This window comes from Arvicanthis niloticus, chromosome 1 (genome assembly GCF_011762505.2).
Source record: "Arvicanthis niloticus isolate mArvNil1 chromosome 1, mArvNil1.pat.X, whole genome shotgun sequence".
NCBI lineage: Eukaryota > Metazoa > Chordata > Mammalia > Rodentia > Muridae > Arvicanthis > Arvicanthis niloticus.
In genome coordinates, this window is record NC_047658.1 from 114,483,347 (window position 1) to 114,497,406 (window position 14,060).

Sequence of the window (14,060 nt, forward strand, 5' to 3'; positions counted from 1 at the left end):
GAGGTCAAACAGGGTAGCCAGGTTCTGAACACACTGTTTAACATTGTTTAGCCAGTTTAATGGTGGGTTGGACATGTGGCTGGTGGGGTGGGCCCCGGAAGGGAAAGGTCTACATTTTTGTCTTCGAACCCTTGTGTAGTTGATTCCCCAACCCTAAGATATCCTTCTGTCTCATCCAGTCCATATCATTGTCCTGTATTGTGTCATGTTTCCCATAGCTTCCACCACACCCCATCTACAGCAAAAGCTCCAGGCCAAGAATAGCTTCCCTGATGGGTCTTTCCTGGGAAGCCCCCAGAACAGGCTTGGGTGGTTGCTTCCAGAATGGTTGACATAAAGAAATATACCAGTTTATAAAGGGACAGCAGTTTGTAATCCTGTACTTTTATACTGGCGTCCCAGTTCCCGAATTATGACTTAAAGGCTCTTTTGTATGGAAAATGCTTACAGCCTTCAACTAGGCTTGTTCCCACTAGTCCATTTAACCCGTTAAACTATATTATATCTGCCACATGGCTGGTTAGTTACCTCTCCTCAGTTTCATACATCCTGCTTCCTCAAAGTCCAGGGCGAATCTCCCTGTCAGATTTCCCACAATCTAATCCTGCCTCAGCTCACCGGCCATCAGCTTTTTATTGACAAGTGATGCTTCCACATAATGCACAAGAGGATTATCTGCACAGCAGTTAATGTCTGCTTTTGTTAGCTGGAGTGTTGCTGTGTCCTCCCATGTTGGACAGCTCTCAAGTGGACACTTGTACATACACGTCTACTTCCCCTTTAAGAAAGCAAGGCCTTATCTCAAAGCCCTTTCATCCTAAGTACTCAACCCTGTTCTTTGTGTCCCATTCCAGAGACTCCAAATCCACTTCTCTGGATGCCAATCTGTGGAGAGCACTGCCACATGGGCTGACCATCAGGCCTCAGAAGCCTTTCTCAAGAAGCCAGGCTTTAAGCTGCTCATCAAAGTAGCCCTTAATTCGAAGAGTACCTGTCACCTCATTAACCTGGGTGACAGGTGTCTTTCCCAGCAGTGGGCTCAAAAATTCTTCCACATCCTTCTGTAGAGCCTGGGGAAAGATAAACTCCAGTCATCAGTTTCTAATTACAGGACCCCACTCCTTCAGCCCTGGAAGAATCAGGTACATACCCAAGCCACTTACCCAGATGTCACCTTCCACCTTTCGAATCAAGGTCATCTGTCGGTTGCCGTGTGTGATCGCCTTGTAGACAGGGATGTTGTGCATCCGAGAGCGACGAACAAAGTAGGGCAAGCTGGGAAGGGGATCTATAAAGCGATACAGTATAAAAAGCCAGCTTATTATAGCCTCGTCCACCTGAACCAAGGCCTTTCCCCTCACAAAAGCTGAAAAGGGCTCTGTCGGGGTTTGTTGGTGTCAAACTCTTCATGGAGCTAAGACCTTGAACTTGCAATCCTCCGGTCTCCACCTCCCAAGTTCCAGGATTATAGGCCTACTGCACCTGCTATAGAATGTATTGAATCTTACTGGACAAGACTGCCTCAGATTTCAGATCAGAGCAGCTCCTTTGCCCTTCAGTTCATAGAGTCAAGGCTGAATTTTCACCTTGGTCCTCTAAGGTCCCACACAGACCCGCTACCATCTAAATGCTCAAGAAGAAAAAAGCTGGGCACAACTATTCATGCCCAGAAGTCAGAAGCTGAGCATGTTGGCTTACACCTTTAATACCAGCACCCTGGAGGCAGAGGCAGGTGTTATCTCTGATCCCAGCCTGGTCTACAAAGTGAATTCCAGAACAACCATAGCTACACAGAGAAACCCTATCTACAAACAAGCAAACCAATGAAGGCAGGCATGGTGGTACATTCCTTTAATCCCAGCAGAGGAATTTCTGAGTTTGGAGCCAGTCTGATCTACAGATTAAAGTCCAGACTAGCCAGGGTTACACAGACGCTTCTTTAAAAACAAATAGAAACAGTTTACTAGAGTGTATATATCTCTGCATCTCTGGGGACTCCCCCCACCCCACCCCCCACTACTCTCTCCTTTCCCATTGACCCAGTGAGACTGACAACTTCTGGAACAAAGAGATGGGAGTTAAAGGGATTCTTTTTGTTTTTTATGTGAATTACTGGTTTGCCTACACATCTATGTCTGTGTGAGGCTGTCAGATCACCCGGAATTGGAGCTACACATGATTGTGAGCTGCCAAGTGAGTGGGTGCTGGGAACCGAACCTGAGTTCGCTGGGAGAGGAGCTAGTGCTCTTAATCGATGAGCCATCTCTTCAGCACCCTTGGTTTGTTTGAGACAAAGTCTCTCTGTAGCTCCAACTGTCCTAAACCTTGTACTGGCAATGAGACTACAAACATCACACAATGGACTCTGTTAAGGTTTTACATACTGAGCACATGATACCCACTTTGCTGAATTTGAGGTTAGGAGAAGCTACATGTCTAAAGAAGTCACACCAACAATGAAGGACAGAGGCAAATTCAAAACAGGTGCTCCAGAGCCTTACCTGTCTGCTAAGCTGCATTCTGTTACACATGGTCAGTTGAACTGAAAGAAGAGAACTCCAAACACAATGTCTTCTTCTTCTTTTTCACCACAAGAGAAGACTTCACCCCAGGAACTGGGGGTACTAACCCTCCTACATCTTAGAATTTGTACGCCCACTGGAAAATCCAAAGCCTCTATCGTTCAACTCACCTCTAGGAGGCTGCCAACCACTAGGTGTGGGATAATGTTTATGCTTTGGTGGCTCTGGGATTCTGGTAGGGGGCAGCAGGCGCTCCACAAACTGGTATTCATCCACAGACTCCACAAAGCCGGGGTTATCAGGAGGCCTCTGGGTCTGGCTCTAAGGTAAAACAAACAAACCATCTTTCTTTTAATCAATACAGATGAGCTTTAGTTTAAAAAACTAAAGACTTGAACTGGGAAAGCACCAGACTTCGATTTTTCCATTGTGCATGATACCGGGGGACTAGGAAGGGGAGAGGACTGTAAAAACAACTCTCAGTCATAATCCCAAGACTTCTTCAAGACTCAAATGGCAAACGTGCAAATTCCTGAAAAGCCGATTAATCATACGACTGACCAATACAGTTTTCTTCAGTAATTTTCTCTGAAACTCTTAACTCGGCCGGGCGGTGGTGGCGCACGCCTTTAATCCCAGCACTTGGGAGGCAGAGGCAGGCGGACTTCTGAGTTCGAGGCTAGCCTGGTCTACAGAGTGAGTTCCAGGACAGCCAGGACTACACAGAGAAACCCTTTCTCGAAAAACCAAAAAAAAAAAAAAAAGAAAATAAAAAAAGAAAGAAAGAAAAAAGAAACCCTTAACTCCGAATAACGTGCTTAACCAACCAGGCACCGAGCGGGGACATATAGCTAGCTGCTCTCGGTCTTAACCAACTAGAGGGATGCAGCCGCCACATTCCAAAACCCAGACTCTGCAAGTGCAGTCCAGGCTCTGCACCTGCCCTCTCCAGCCTGCATGTATCCTACAGACAAGTATCAAGTGGAGTAAACAGGAAAACTAAGGCCTCGTGAGGGAATACAAAGTTCAAGGTGGTCATGATTAACAGTGAGGCTCGCACACAGCCTTTTGTCCTCCGGGCTCTCACCAGCTGCCGATGCCCGTAGCTCCAAAGGACGCAGCGCCTCCAGTGCTGCAAAGCGATCCGGAACACAGTCGCTGCCATCTTGGACAGGCAACTGAGTATCGTCTGCGCGCGCAGCCGGATACGCCCGCCTCGTAAAGCGTAAGGGGCGGGCTAGGACGGCGGTGGGCGGTACAAACAACCAGCGATCCGCGCGGTCGCGCAGCAGTGACGTAACACGCAGCAGGCGGTGAGGACGTGCGCGCCCCCGCTTCTTCCTCTTTCTTGACTCCATCTTCGCGGTAGCAGCAGCGGCGTCCGCGGGTTAGGTGAGACGCGGGGAACTGCTGGGTCTGGAGCGGGTGGTAGCAAGCTGTCTTCGGGCTCAGAGGGGGCGGGGAAAGCAAAATGCAAGAGCGGATCTGTGGCCTTCTCTCTCTCTTCATCCGGGTCCCTGGCGAGCCCGGCCTTTCGCATGTGAGACCGCGCAATCCCCTGCCCCCATGCCCCGGCCTTTCTTTTGGGATAGTCCCTATCTTCACTCACAAGGCTTTCTTTCTTCAGTAGCCAACATGCAGCTCTTTGTCCGCGCCCAGGAACTACACACCCTCGAGGTGACCGGCCAGGAGACGGTCGCCCAGATCAAAGTAAGTATGTAATGATCCTAACTCTTCTCCTTTATCCCTAGGCCCACGGGGAAATTTTGTCTACTTATAAACATTGCTCCTTTTTTGCCTTTAGGCTCATGTGGCCTCACTGGAAGGCATTGCCCCCGAAGATCAAGTCGTGCTTCTGGCAGGCTCGCCGCTGGAGGATGAGGCCACCCTAGGCCAGTGTGGTGTAGAGGCCCTGACCACTCTGGAAGTAGCAGGCCGCATGCTGGGAGGTGAGTGCTTTTTTTCAGTGTGAGTTAATGGAATGTTTGTAGTTAAACCATTTCTCTGATAGTACACTTGTGCCTTCTAGGGACTTTAGATCATAGTGATGCTTCAGTCTTTTTAACCAGACTCTGGTTCTCAGTGTCCTCACTAAAACTTTGAAACCTGGTGGTAGCCTTCCTTTAATCTTACTACTTGGGAGGCAGCAAGGCAGGCGGATCACTGTGTGTTCTGCGACAACCAGGGCTACACAGAAGCTGTCTAGTAAAAAGGCAAAACAAAAGTAATATAATAAAGTCTGGTTTATTAGATTCTCAGTGTGATCCTGTTTCTGTTCTGTGTGTAGGATATAGCTAGGGGTGTGGGTTGGTTTGTACAGTCCTTGCCTTAGTGTCTGTCAACCCTGCATAAACTGTTTGGGACTTGAAGTGGGAGACAACCACAGACAGCTATTTTGTGATCCTGTCTCTAAATCTGTGCACTTACATTTCTTTGTTGGGCCCAACTTGTCTGAGAGTTGAGGGAGGAAGAGTTGCTCTGAGTGTGACCTTGCTGCTCACCTCCTGCCTTCCTCCCACCCCCAACACAGGTAAAGTTCATGGCTCCCTGGCTCGTGCTGGAAAAGTGAGGGGTCAGACTCCCAAGGTAAGCCACAGGATTGGTGTTTGGACTTTGTTTCTTTCTATCACAGCAAAGTGAAGACCTTTGGATTCCCTGTTTGTGTTCTCTGTTATGGAGAGGAACTGGTGGAAAAGATGCCAGGGGTGGGAGAGGTCAACCAGGGTCTGATCAGTCCTTCCTTTTCCCAGGTGGCCAAACAGGAAAAGAAGAAGAAGAAGACAGGCCGGGCCAAGAGGCGAATGCAGTACAACCGACGCTTTGTCAACGTTGTGCCCACCTTTGGCAAGAAGAAGGGCCCCAATGCTAATTCCTAAGTCCTGTTGTGACCCTGCCACGTAATAAAGCCACTTTGCCCAGGCTTCTTGTGCTTTCTTTATTTGTAAGGCGGTAGCCAATTTGAGGCTGGTGAAGTGCCTTGGTCATCAGGAAGGGTCATCAGAGTCAGTCAGCACAAAGGCCAGCTTCAGGTGATGACAGCGCACATGCCTTCTAGTTCCAGCATTGGGAAGCTGAGACAAGTAGATCTGAGTTCAAGGCCACCCTAGTCTACATAGTGATTTTAGGAAAGCCAGGGCTATGCAGAGACTTTTCAACCAACCAAACAGACTTAGTGACAAGGCTTTTGTGTTGTAGGGGCAACAGTGGAAGAGGGAAGGGTTTGGGGTAGAAGATCTTCCCTGAGTTCCAGCTATAGTCCAAAGTATGAGGGACTTCAGAAACCAGTACAGCCTGACTACCGTTTCAATCTTATCCGGCCTCACTTAGTCACCACTGTGACAACTGATAAATGGTTCCACTCCTGGACGCCATTTTGCTCATCTGTTTGCAACCTACTGCTTCTTGGAATGCAGCATAACCATGGAGTAAGGTTAAGTTTGGATGCTCCATCCATTTCAGCCTCTGATGCTTTGAGACCTGTGTCTGGCCCATTGCAGATGTGACTATGTATTTGTTGTATAATGGATGTGGATATGTCCTATATTCATGTGAGGGTTAGTGCATCTTTCAGTATGTATGGAACTAAGGTTGTCAGGAATTAGAGGCAAGTTCATGATTGGTATTTATTTTGAAACTCAAGGCCAGGCTACTTTTGAACCTCCAAAGTACTGGTGTGAATAAAACCAGGCTTCAGTGCTACTCAAGGCTCAAACGCAGGAGCTCATATCCCCAACTCAGGTTCTTTGTAGAGAAAAAGTACAAAACTAGAGTGAGCCAGGAATAGTGGCACATTACCTTTAATCCTAGCATAGGGAAGGCAATCAGAGTTTGAGGTCAGTGTGGTCTACATAGTTGAGCCAAAGCCACACTGAAAATCAGCCTATGGCTGGGCTGTAGTGGACTTGAGTCCCAGCACTGGATCCCAGGAGGGGAGGCCTGGAAGTTGAGGCCAGCTTGGTCTACAGAGAGTTCCAAGACAGCCAGAGCTACACAGAAAAACCCTAACTTGAAAACAGTTAAGTGTGGTAGCCCGAAAACCCCGAGGGCTGTACTGGGTTGGGTTATTGGCCTTTGTTTTCGGAAGACTGTCCCTAGGAAAATCTTAGTAAGCCTGTAATCCCAATACTGGGAAGGTGGAGCCAGGAAGTTGAAGTCAAGATCATCCCCTGCTATGGAGGCAGTTTGAGAGGAGCCTGAGTTTGAGACCTTGTCTCACAAAAAAAGCAAAGTCCTTAGAAGGTCACAGAGGATGTTATTGAGACTGGAAAACCAGAGCTGAACTGAACTATAGAAATCTTGACAAGTGGTATTGGGAAGTTACAGATCCCACAGGCTTCACCAGACAGCTTTTGAGTTTATGTTGGTCCATTTTCCATAATGACTGGACATACAGTGTTTCTGTCACAGGCACGCCCTACTAGTTTATGAGCGGATTATCCACTAAGGCAGAGCATTTGACCCATCTACCTCTCAATATGCCTCATAATATTTATCAATACAAACTGAATTTCAACACAACTTGAGGGAGATTGTTTTGTTGTGTTTTTGTTACGTTTGAGACAAGATCTTAGGTAGGCCCAGGCTGGACTCAATTTGATATGCTTACGTTATGTATTTTGAACTGCAGATTTGTTAAACATGTCTGGTTTATTAATTTATTTTTGTCTGTTGTTATTTTGTTGGCCTTTTGTTTTGTTTTGTTTTCAAAATAGGGCATCACTATGTAGCTCTGACTATCCTGGAACACACTAACTCAGAAATCAGCCTACCTTTGCCAACCCAATCATGCGATTAAAGAAAGAGGTGCGGCGCGCCTTTAATCCCAGCACTTGGGAGGCAGAGGCAGGCGGATTTCTGAGTTCAAGGCCAGCCTGGTCTACAGAGTGAATTCCAGGACAGCCAGGACTATACAGAGAAACCCTGTCTCGAAAAACCAAAAAAAAAAAAAAAAAGTGCGGCGCTATGCCCTGCTAAAACCCTGGTGTTTTGTTTGTTTGTTTGGTGGTGGTGGTTGGTTTTGTTATTTAATAGGTAGTTTGTTTTTGCACAATTTGATAGAACAACAAAAAACAAGCTGGTATTAGCGACACAATTTTTCTGAACTCCGCTAGCCGTCGTGTTGGGAAGTGCTTGGACGACTTCTGCGCTTGCTCAAAGAGGTACTCAGGAAACTAAAGTTACGGAGAAGTCTCGGAAATGTGCCGAAAGGAGGCTACGCCTCCCTCCGCCCCAACTGTACATAAAAGCGGAAATAACCAAAGAAGCGCCGGAAGTGGCGGAGCTGGTACCGGACAAGCGGCACCAGTTTCCATGGAGCCCGTAGGGCTGTGCGGCTTCTGCCCGGCCGGGGAAGCGCATCCAGCGCGTTACACCTGCCCGCGCTGCAACGCTCCCTACTGCTCGCTGCGCTGCTACCGGGCGCACGGCGCCTGCGCCGAAGACTTTTACCGAGACCAAGTGCTGCGAGAGCTCCGTGGCCGAAGCGCTTCGCCCAGCCGTCTGGCGGGCGCATTACGCCGGCTGCGTGAACAACGCGAGGCCGAGGATGAGCCCGAAGAAGCAGGCCTCCGGCCGGGCAAAAGACCGGGCGGTCATTCTGGACTTTGGGACCGTTTAGCGCCGTCTGAGAAGGCGGCATTCGAGCGGCTGCTCAGTCGTGGCGAAGCCGGACGCCTTCTGCCTCCGTGGCGGCCCTGGTGGTGGGGCCGCGGCACCGGCCCACGTTTTCTAGAGGAGCTAGATCATGCGGGGAACAGTGACCTTGCAAACCCAGAACCCGCCCCTGCGAGGACCGCGCTGGAGTCCGTGGACGATGCCGCCGCTGCTGAGCCACTTGCTGAAGACTCCAGTGTCTTCAGACCGCCCGCATTCCCTGCCCGCATCCCTGCACTGGCCAGTCTGAGCTGCAGCCCGCCATCGCCACTGGTGCGCTTCCAGCTGCCCAATGTGCTATTCGCCTACGCTCATACTCTCGCCCTGTATCATGGAGGGGACGACGACGTGCTACTCTCTGACTTCTGTGCCACTCTGCTCGATGTTTCTGGGGCCCTGGGAGCCCAGCAAGTTTTTGACTCTACAGAGGAAGCCCTGCAGGCCGCAGCCCACGTTCTGGAAGCGGGCGAGCACCCACCTGGACCCCTGGGTACGCGGGGTGCTATGCAAGAAGTTGCCCGCATCCTGCTGGGCGAGGGTCCTGTCAATCAGAAAGGCTATACGCTGACAGCACTGGGGCACCTGGCTCAGACCCTGGGACGAGCCAGGAAACAGGCTGTTGATGAAGAGCGAGATCGTCTTTACCGGGCTCGGAAGAAGTGCCAGTTCCTGCTGGCTTGGACCAACGAAAATGAGGCTGCCCTCACACCCCTGGCTCTAGACTGTGCCAGAGCCCACCGAGCCCATGCTGTGACAGCTGAGGAGATGGCAACCCTTACTGGGGAGCTAGAACGGCTTTGGGGAGGCCCAGTACCACCCTCTCCAAGGACTCTCATTGAGGAGCTCCCTGGCTGAGCTGGGTATCCATGTCATTAATAAAGATGTGTCTGGTCTGCCCAAATATTGGCAGTGCCTTTCTTTTTTTTAAAGATGGTGTCCTGTCCTAGGCTTCTCTTGAAGTTGATGTGTAGTTGAGGATTACCTTGAACTGATCTGCCTCCCACCTTGACAGTGGGAGGTTACAGGTGTTAGCCACCTTGCTAATATACACGGTGCTGAATAGCAAAGGCTTCCTGTGTGCTACACAAGCACTCTGTAACTGAGCTACACCCCCAGGCCTGAAGTGCCCATTTCTGAAAGTAACCTGTTGTCTCACTCAGATGTTTGGACCCACAACCCACTTTTGGCTTTCCTTAGTCAACTAGTCATCCCCAAGCCTCAAGTCACTGACTGCAGGATAGAAGAAAAACTGCAAAGGTTGGAAACATTTATTCCATAGGGAAAAATAATTTAATTCTGGGAGCAGAGTTCCCTTTGCTTTAAACCCCTTCTGTGAGGCTGAGCAGCCTGCTGCGCAGAACTGGTTAGATGGATCTCTGTCAGTACACATAGGGCACGATTCGGTAAGGCACGCGCTTGCAGTACTCCTGCCAGGCACGGCCATACTTTCGGAGACACTGCTGCTCATCTCGGGCCTCGCGGTGCACCAGCAGTGCAGTGAAGTAGAGGACGTAGAAGTAGGGCAGCATATGGGATAGCCCTGTAGGGAAGGGGCTGCATGGTCAGGCACCAGCTCATACAGCTTTCAGAGCTAACAGTATACAGGGTGTCAGGGTTCATAGGCCCTGGATCCCCACCAGGCACACCGACCCACTCCAAAACCCACTCACCACAGGGCAAGGACCAGGCCAGAGCCATGATAAGGTCTCCCAGGTAGTTGGGGTGTCGAACCATACCCCACCACCCAGACACCAGCAGCTGTCTCCCTGTGGCAGTAGGAATGGTCTCAAGACCTAGAGAAAGACAGCTAATGAGCCACAAAGCCTTGCTGTTTCATCTCACCCGTAACCTCTAAGAGACCCAGCTTACCAGCCACACTGGGGTCAGAAGGATTCTTTCTGAATGTGTTTTTCTGGGAGTTGGCCCCTCGAAAGATGTAGTAACCAATAGCTGAGGGAAAGTATGAGCAGGTGGTGAGGTGGGAGTCCCAGCCTTTTGCCTAATGCTGACCAAAGCCTATCCAAATCTCTGGCTGCTATGATACCCAGCAGCCAGCTCCCAGCCTTAGAGGAGCATCAGAGCCTGGGACCTACCTGATGGGTACTGAATAAAGTATGAATGAAGGGGAAGGGGAAATGAAGGGCCCTCCTACTGACCCTTAATGAGGCAGATGAGCAAGGCCATGGGCAACTCCAGAGGCTGTGGGTGGTACAACAGGAACTGGGCCTGCAGGCTGTAGGTGAATGGTACCCAGGCTAGGTCTCCAAAGACCAGCATGAAGCCAAACCCATCATGTACTATGTCCATGGTGGTGAGGACAGACTCCTGCAGGAACATGCCCAAGACACTGGCTTAGTCCAGACGACATCCTCAGGATCCCCTACTTGCCTCCCACTGTCCAATCTAGCCTCACCTCATACCAGAGGGCATCACCCACATACAGCAACTGGAAGCCATTGACCAGCCACATAGCCAGTGAAGGACTCCCCCGAAGCTCTGCCTCCTGCATCAGCAGGGCCAGGTTAATGAAGACCTAAGGGAAGGGAGGGCCATTGTCTGAATGGGAGCATCTGAGTAGAACAATGCCAACCTTTCCCCTCCTTTCAGCTGTCCACATGTTGACTGAATCCAGATCCTGGACACACAAAACACTGGATTGCATACAACTCTGCCTTAACTTAAAACTCCTGCTTTTGAACATGAACTTTGTCGTTTGGGCAGAATATGTATCTTTGCTAAAGTTCACTTCCCCACTGCCATGTGAAAAATAGGAATAAACAGGGCCCTGCCTTGAGTTCTTATTTGAAAACTAATATGTTTGTACAGCTAAGGATTGGCTTATTATGAACCTAAACTTTGCATCATCTTCTTCCTCTTCCTCCTCCTCTTCCTTCTCCCCCTTTTCTTCTTTTTCTTTATGCGACAGGGGTTCTTTGTGTATCCCTGGCTGTCCTGGAACTTCTGTAGACCAGGCTAGCTTCGAACTCACAGAGATCCATCTGTCTCTACCAAAGTGCTGGATTAAAGGTGTGCACCGCCACTGCCTGGCTTTGCACCCTTATTTTATTAGCTCCAGTGGCCTGAAGAATGTAGCTTCTTCAGTAATACTGATGTGGTATTTTCTTTAAAAAAAAAAAAAAAAAAAAAAAAAAAAAAAAAAAAAAAAAAAAAAAGTCTCACTAAATAGCCTTGGTTGACCTGGAACCATACAGACCAGGCTGGCCTTGAACTCACAGAGATCAATGGAGTTGCCTGCCATTGCCTCTGGAGTGCTGGGATTAAAGGTAAGGCCCACTACGTGCAGTCCACATATGCAATCTTAGAAGAAAATTTCATCCCATCCTGTTTTACGAGTGAAAAATAACCTTATAGTCTTGAACATAAGTGGGCAGGCCAGTCTCCAGATTCACGATGGGACTAGGCCTGGTGGGATTGCAGTAACTGTAATCCTAGTTACTTGACTAGCTGAGAGAAGTAGAAGGGACCTTGATTTTGAGACTAGTCTGGATTATCCTCGTGAGACTTGTTTTAAAACTAAACCAAACCCAAACTCAGATTCAGCGGACATTGGCACTCCTGCCACCATATAGGATCTCTGTGGTGAATGCAGGAGCCTGCCTGAGTCCCTTTGGAGCTCTCCGGCCACCACCCATGTTTGTATGATCTTTTTTTTTTTTTCAATCTTTTTTAAAATTTCTCTCTCTCTCTCTCTCTCTCTCTCTCTCTCTCTCTCTCTCTCTCTCTCTCTTCAGATCTGAGGACTGAACCCAGGGTCTTGCGCTTGCTAGGCAAGTGCTCTACCACTGAGCTAAATCCCCAACCCCATATGTGTGATCTTAATACAAGAAGAGCTGGTGTGTTGTCAAAGCCACCAGTGACAAGATCTTAAACCCCATAATCCCTGGAGGCAGATGCCTGGTCCTCAAGCCTTTCCTTAGCCATCATTGAAGTCAGGTTTGTCTTCAATGAAGGTTTGGCTGCTACATCCAAAGCTGCCTGTGCTCGTCCAACTCCCTGCCTGCTGTGCTTCCCCCACACAACCTGTCATCACTGTCATGCTGTATAGATTGTTTTGTGGTGCTAGGGTTGGAACCTAGGGGCTTTATGTGTGCTAGCCAAATGTGTTTTCTCTCTCTCTCTCTCTGTGTTTCTCTGTCTCTCTCTTAAAGATTTGGTATTAAAACCTCTCTTGGTCTGAATGTTAAAGCAAAACCATGGGTTTATAGCAAAGCAACATACTGGCAAGTGGATGAATGATGATTGGATGATTGCTGTGCACCCAGCAATGCTAACCCACTCTGCTCTTCACCTGGCCCAAGACCAGCACAGTTAAGCCCAGTATGCCCAGCATACCCAGCCGATGAGGCCAGGTCTCAGCTCACAGAAATATTTCAAGTCAAAGGAACCGAGGCGAGGGTTCAGCTCCCGTCCCAGAAAGAAGTCATACACAGAATTTCCTGAGGAACAATGGAGAGTGAAGGCACAACAGGTAGGCATCCCACCCACCTCACCCCTACCTCACTGGGACCCTTCTCACCTGAGTTTCCCCCAGGAGCCAGGGCCGAGGCAGGAGCTACCAAAGCTTTCGCATAGAGAAGGAGGCTGAAGATAAAGCTGGTGAGAGTGGTCGCAAAAGCCAAGGGCAGGAGCATTCCAGGGAGTGCTCCCAGGGGCAGCCCAACTGACACTCCCAGCCCCACCAACAGGGCTGTTAGCACCAGAGCCTGGAAGCCTGAACCACAGCAGAGTGAGCCCTGGGTTGGCTTGCATACTTCCACAGCCAAAACACCCACCCACACACGCACACAGTTCTGGGAGGACATTGGCCTGGAGCTGAGTAGCATGTCATCAGAGCTAGTCCATAAACCTCCCACTACCCTTGGAACCCACCCCAACCCATGTAACTCCGAGTCAGGGAGGAGGGAAAACCCCAGGCACCATTAATAGGGTAGCGCAGGCGACTCTTGTCCTTCAGTTCTAGCCCTTCGGCCACCTGCGGGTACAGGGCAGGTTTTATAAGGGATACGGAGGCCTTCCCCCTGGTCCAGCCCTCCCTGCACCCTCCTCCCTGGTGCATTAAAACAGAGCGCACACACACCTTGCGTGCAGGCAGCAAATAGAGCGCCACCTGCAGGCCGAGCCAGATGAACAATAGCAGCAGAGCCTGTGGACTCCATAACTCGTCCAGCCCAGGCAGATAGGCCGGTAGGGCCAAGAGGCGCGCCGGAACTGAGCGGGCCGCCAGGAGCAGGTGGAACATGGTGGCAGGTAGCAGGATCAGCATCGCTGTGACGCCTGGGGAGAGGGTCATTGTGTCTTGTGACTGCTCCCCAGAGCTCTCTCAGGTCCTCAGGCGCCTTGAGTCACCTGCCTGTTTAGCGGGTTCCCAGCGCCATACTCCTACCTTGGTTTTCACCTTGGTCTTCTGCCCTCTTGTCATTCCCATCCTGCTCTTCCAACTGTCTTTCACTAAACCAACTCCCTGCTGTGCAGCTGTCAGCACCGGTCCCTCCTCTCCTGCAGACACCCGGCCACCCATGCACCGATCCTTCTGCCAAACTTCCCCAAAACCTTCGATAGAGCTTGTCTCCTACCCCGCTCCCGTTAAGTAGCATCGGTTCAGCCTTCATCCCAAACATTCCCATTTACCCAACGGCCCCCCGAATTCCAGTGGGGCCTGGGAGGCCTCACGAAAAGTCATGATCTCTGCTTTGCCGGCGAACGAACAATGGTTCACAAATGTCGATCAAGAAAACACAGCCCGCCCCGTGCCGATAGCCTGGTTAAGCCTCTGCATCAGTCTGGACACCGAGGTGGGGAATACTGCTCTTGTTCAGTGATCTTTAAATGGACGCGCCCTCTGCCCATCCTGGGCCCAGCACAGTA

General features: G+C 50.1%; 4 protein-coding genes across 6 annotated transcripts; 2 read left to right on the top strand and 2 right to left on the bottom strand.

Moving 5' to 3' along the window:
• Positions 1-36: 36 nt before the first annotated feature.
• Mrpl49 (mitochondrial ribosomal protein L49) lies at positions 37-3,759 on the bottom strand. Its single transcript, XM_034503096.2, has 4 exons — positions 3,610-3,759; positions 2,693-2,843; positions 1,164-1,288; positions 37-1,070 (listed from the first exon to the last, which is right to left on the bottom strand). The coding sequence occupies exons 1-4, from the start codon at positions 3,685-3,687 to the stop codon at positions 924-926; spliced, it is 501 nt and encodes a 166-aa protein (XP_034358987.1). The 5' UTR covers positions 3,688-3,759; the 3' UTR covers positions 37-923.
• A 7-nt stretch (positions 3,760-3,766) lies between these two features.
• Fau (FAU ubiquitin like and ribosomal protein S30 fusion) lies at positions 3,767-5,442 on the top strand. Of its 3 annotated transcripts, none has more exons than XM_034510013.2 (5): positions 3,767-3,914; positions 4,150-4,232; positions 4,327-4,471; positions 5,053-5,108; positions 5,273-5,442. In XM_034510013.2, exons 2-5 carry the CDS (start codon positions 4,158-4,160, stop codon positions 5,396-5,398), a joined length of 402 nt encoding a protein of 133 aa, XP_034365904.1. In that variant the 5' UTR covers positions 3,767-3,914; positions 4,150-4,157; the 3' UTR covers positions 5,399-5,442. The 3 variants fall into 3 exon arrangements, with proteins under 3 accessions (XP_034365904.1, XP_034365913.1, XP_076772108.1); XM_034510022.2 differs by having other exon boundaries at positions 3,841-3,914; positions 4,153-4,232; XM_076915993.1 differs by lacking the exon at positions 3,767-3,914 and adding an exon at positions 4,041-4,062.
• Positions 5,443-7,780: 2,338 nt separating this feature from the next.
• Znhit2 (zinc finger HIT-type containing 2) lies at positions 7,781-9,075 on the top strand. Its single transcript, XM_034494363.2, has one exon. It carries the CDS (start codon positions 7,833-7,835, stop codon positions 9,027-9,029), a length of 1,197 nt encoding a protein of 398 aa, XP_034350254.1. The 5' UTR covers positions 7,781-7,832; the 3' UTR covers positions 9,030-9,075.
• A 346-nt stretch (positions 9,076-9,421) lies between these two features.
• Positions 9,422-14,027, bottom strand: Tm7sf2 (transmembrane 7 superfamily member 2). The gene is made up of 10 exons (XM_034506093.2): positions 13,824-14,027; positions 13,273-13,469; positions 13,113-13,167; positions 12,712-12,906; positions 12,528-12,631; positions 10,588-10,707; positions 10,331-10,499; positions 10,044-10,124; positions 9,845-9,967; positions 9,422-9,714 (listed from the first exon to the last, which is right to left on the bottom strand). Exons 1-10 carry the CDS (start codon positions 13,873-13,875, stop codon positions 9,554-9,556), a joined length of 1,257 nt encoding a protein of 418 aa, XP_034361984.1. The 5' UTR covers positions 13,876-14,027; the 3' UTR covers positions 9,422-9,553.
• Positions 14,028-14,060: the final 33 nt, after the last annotated feature.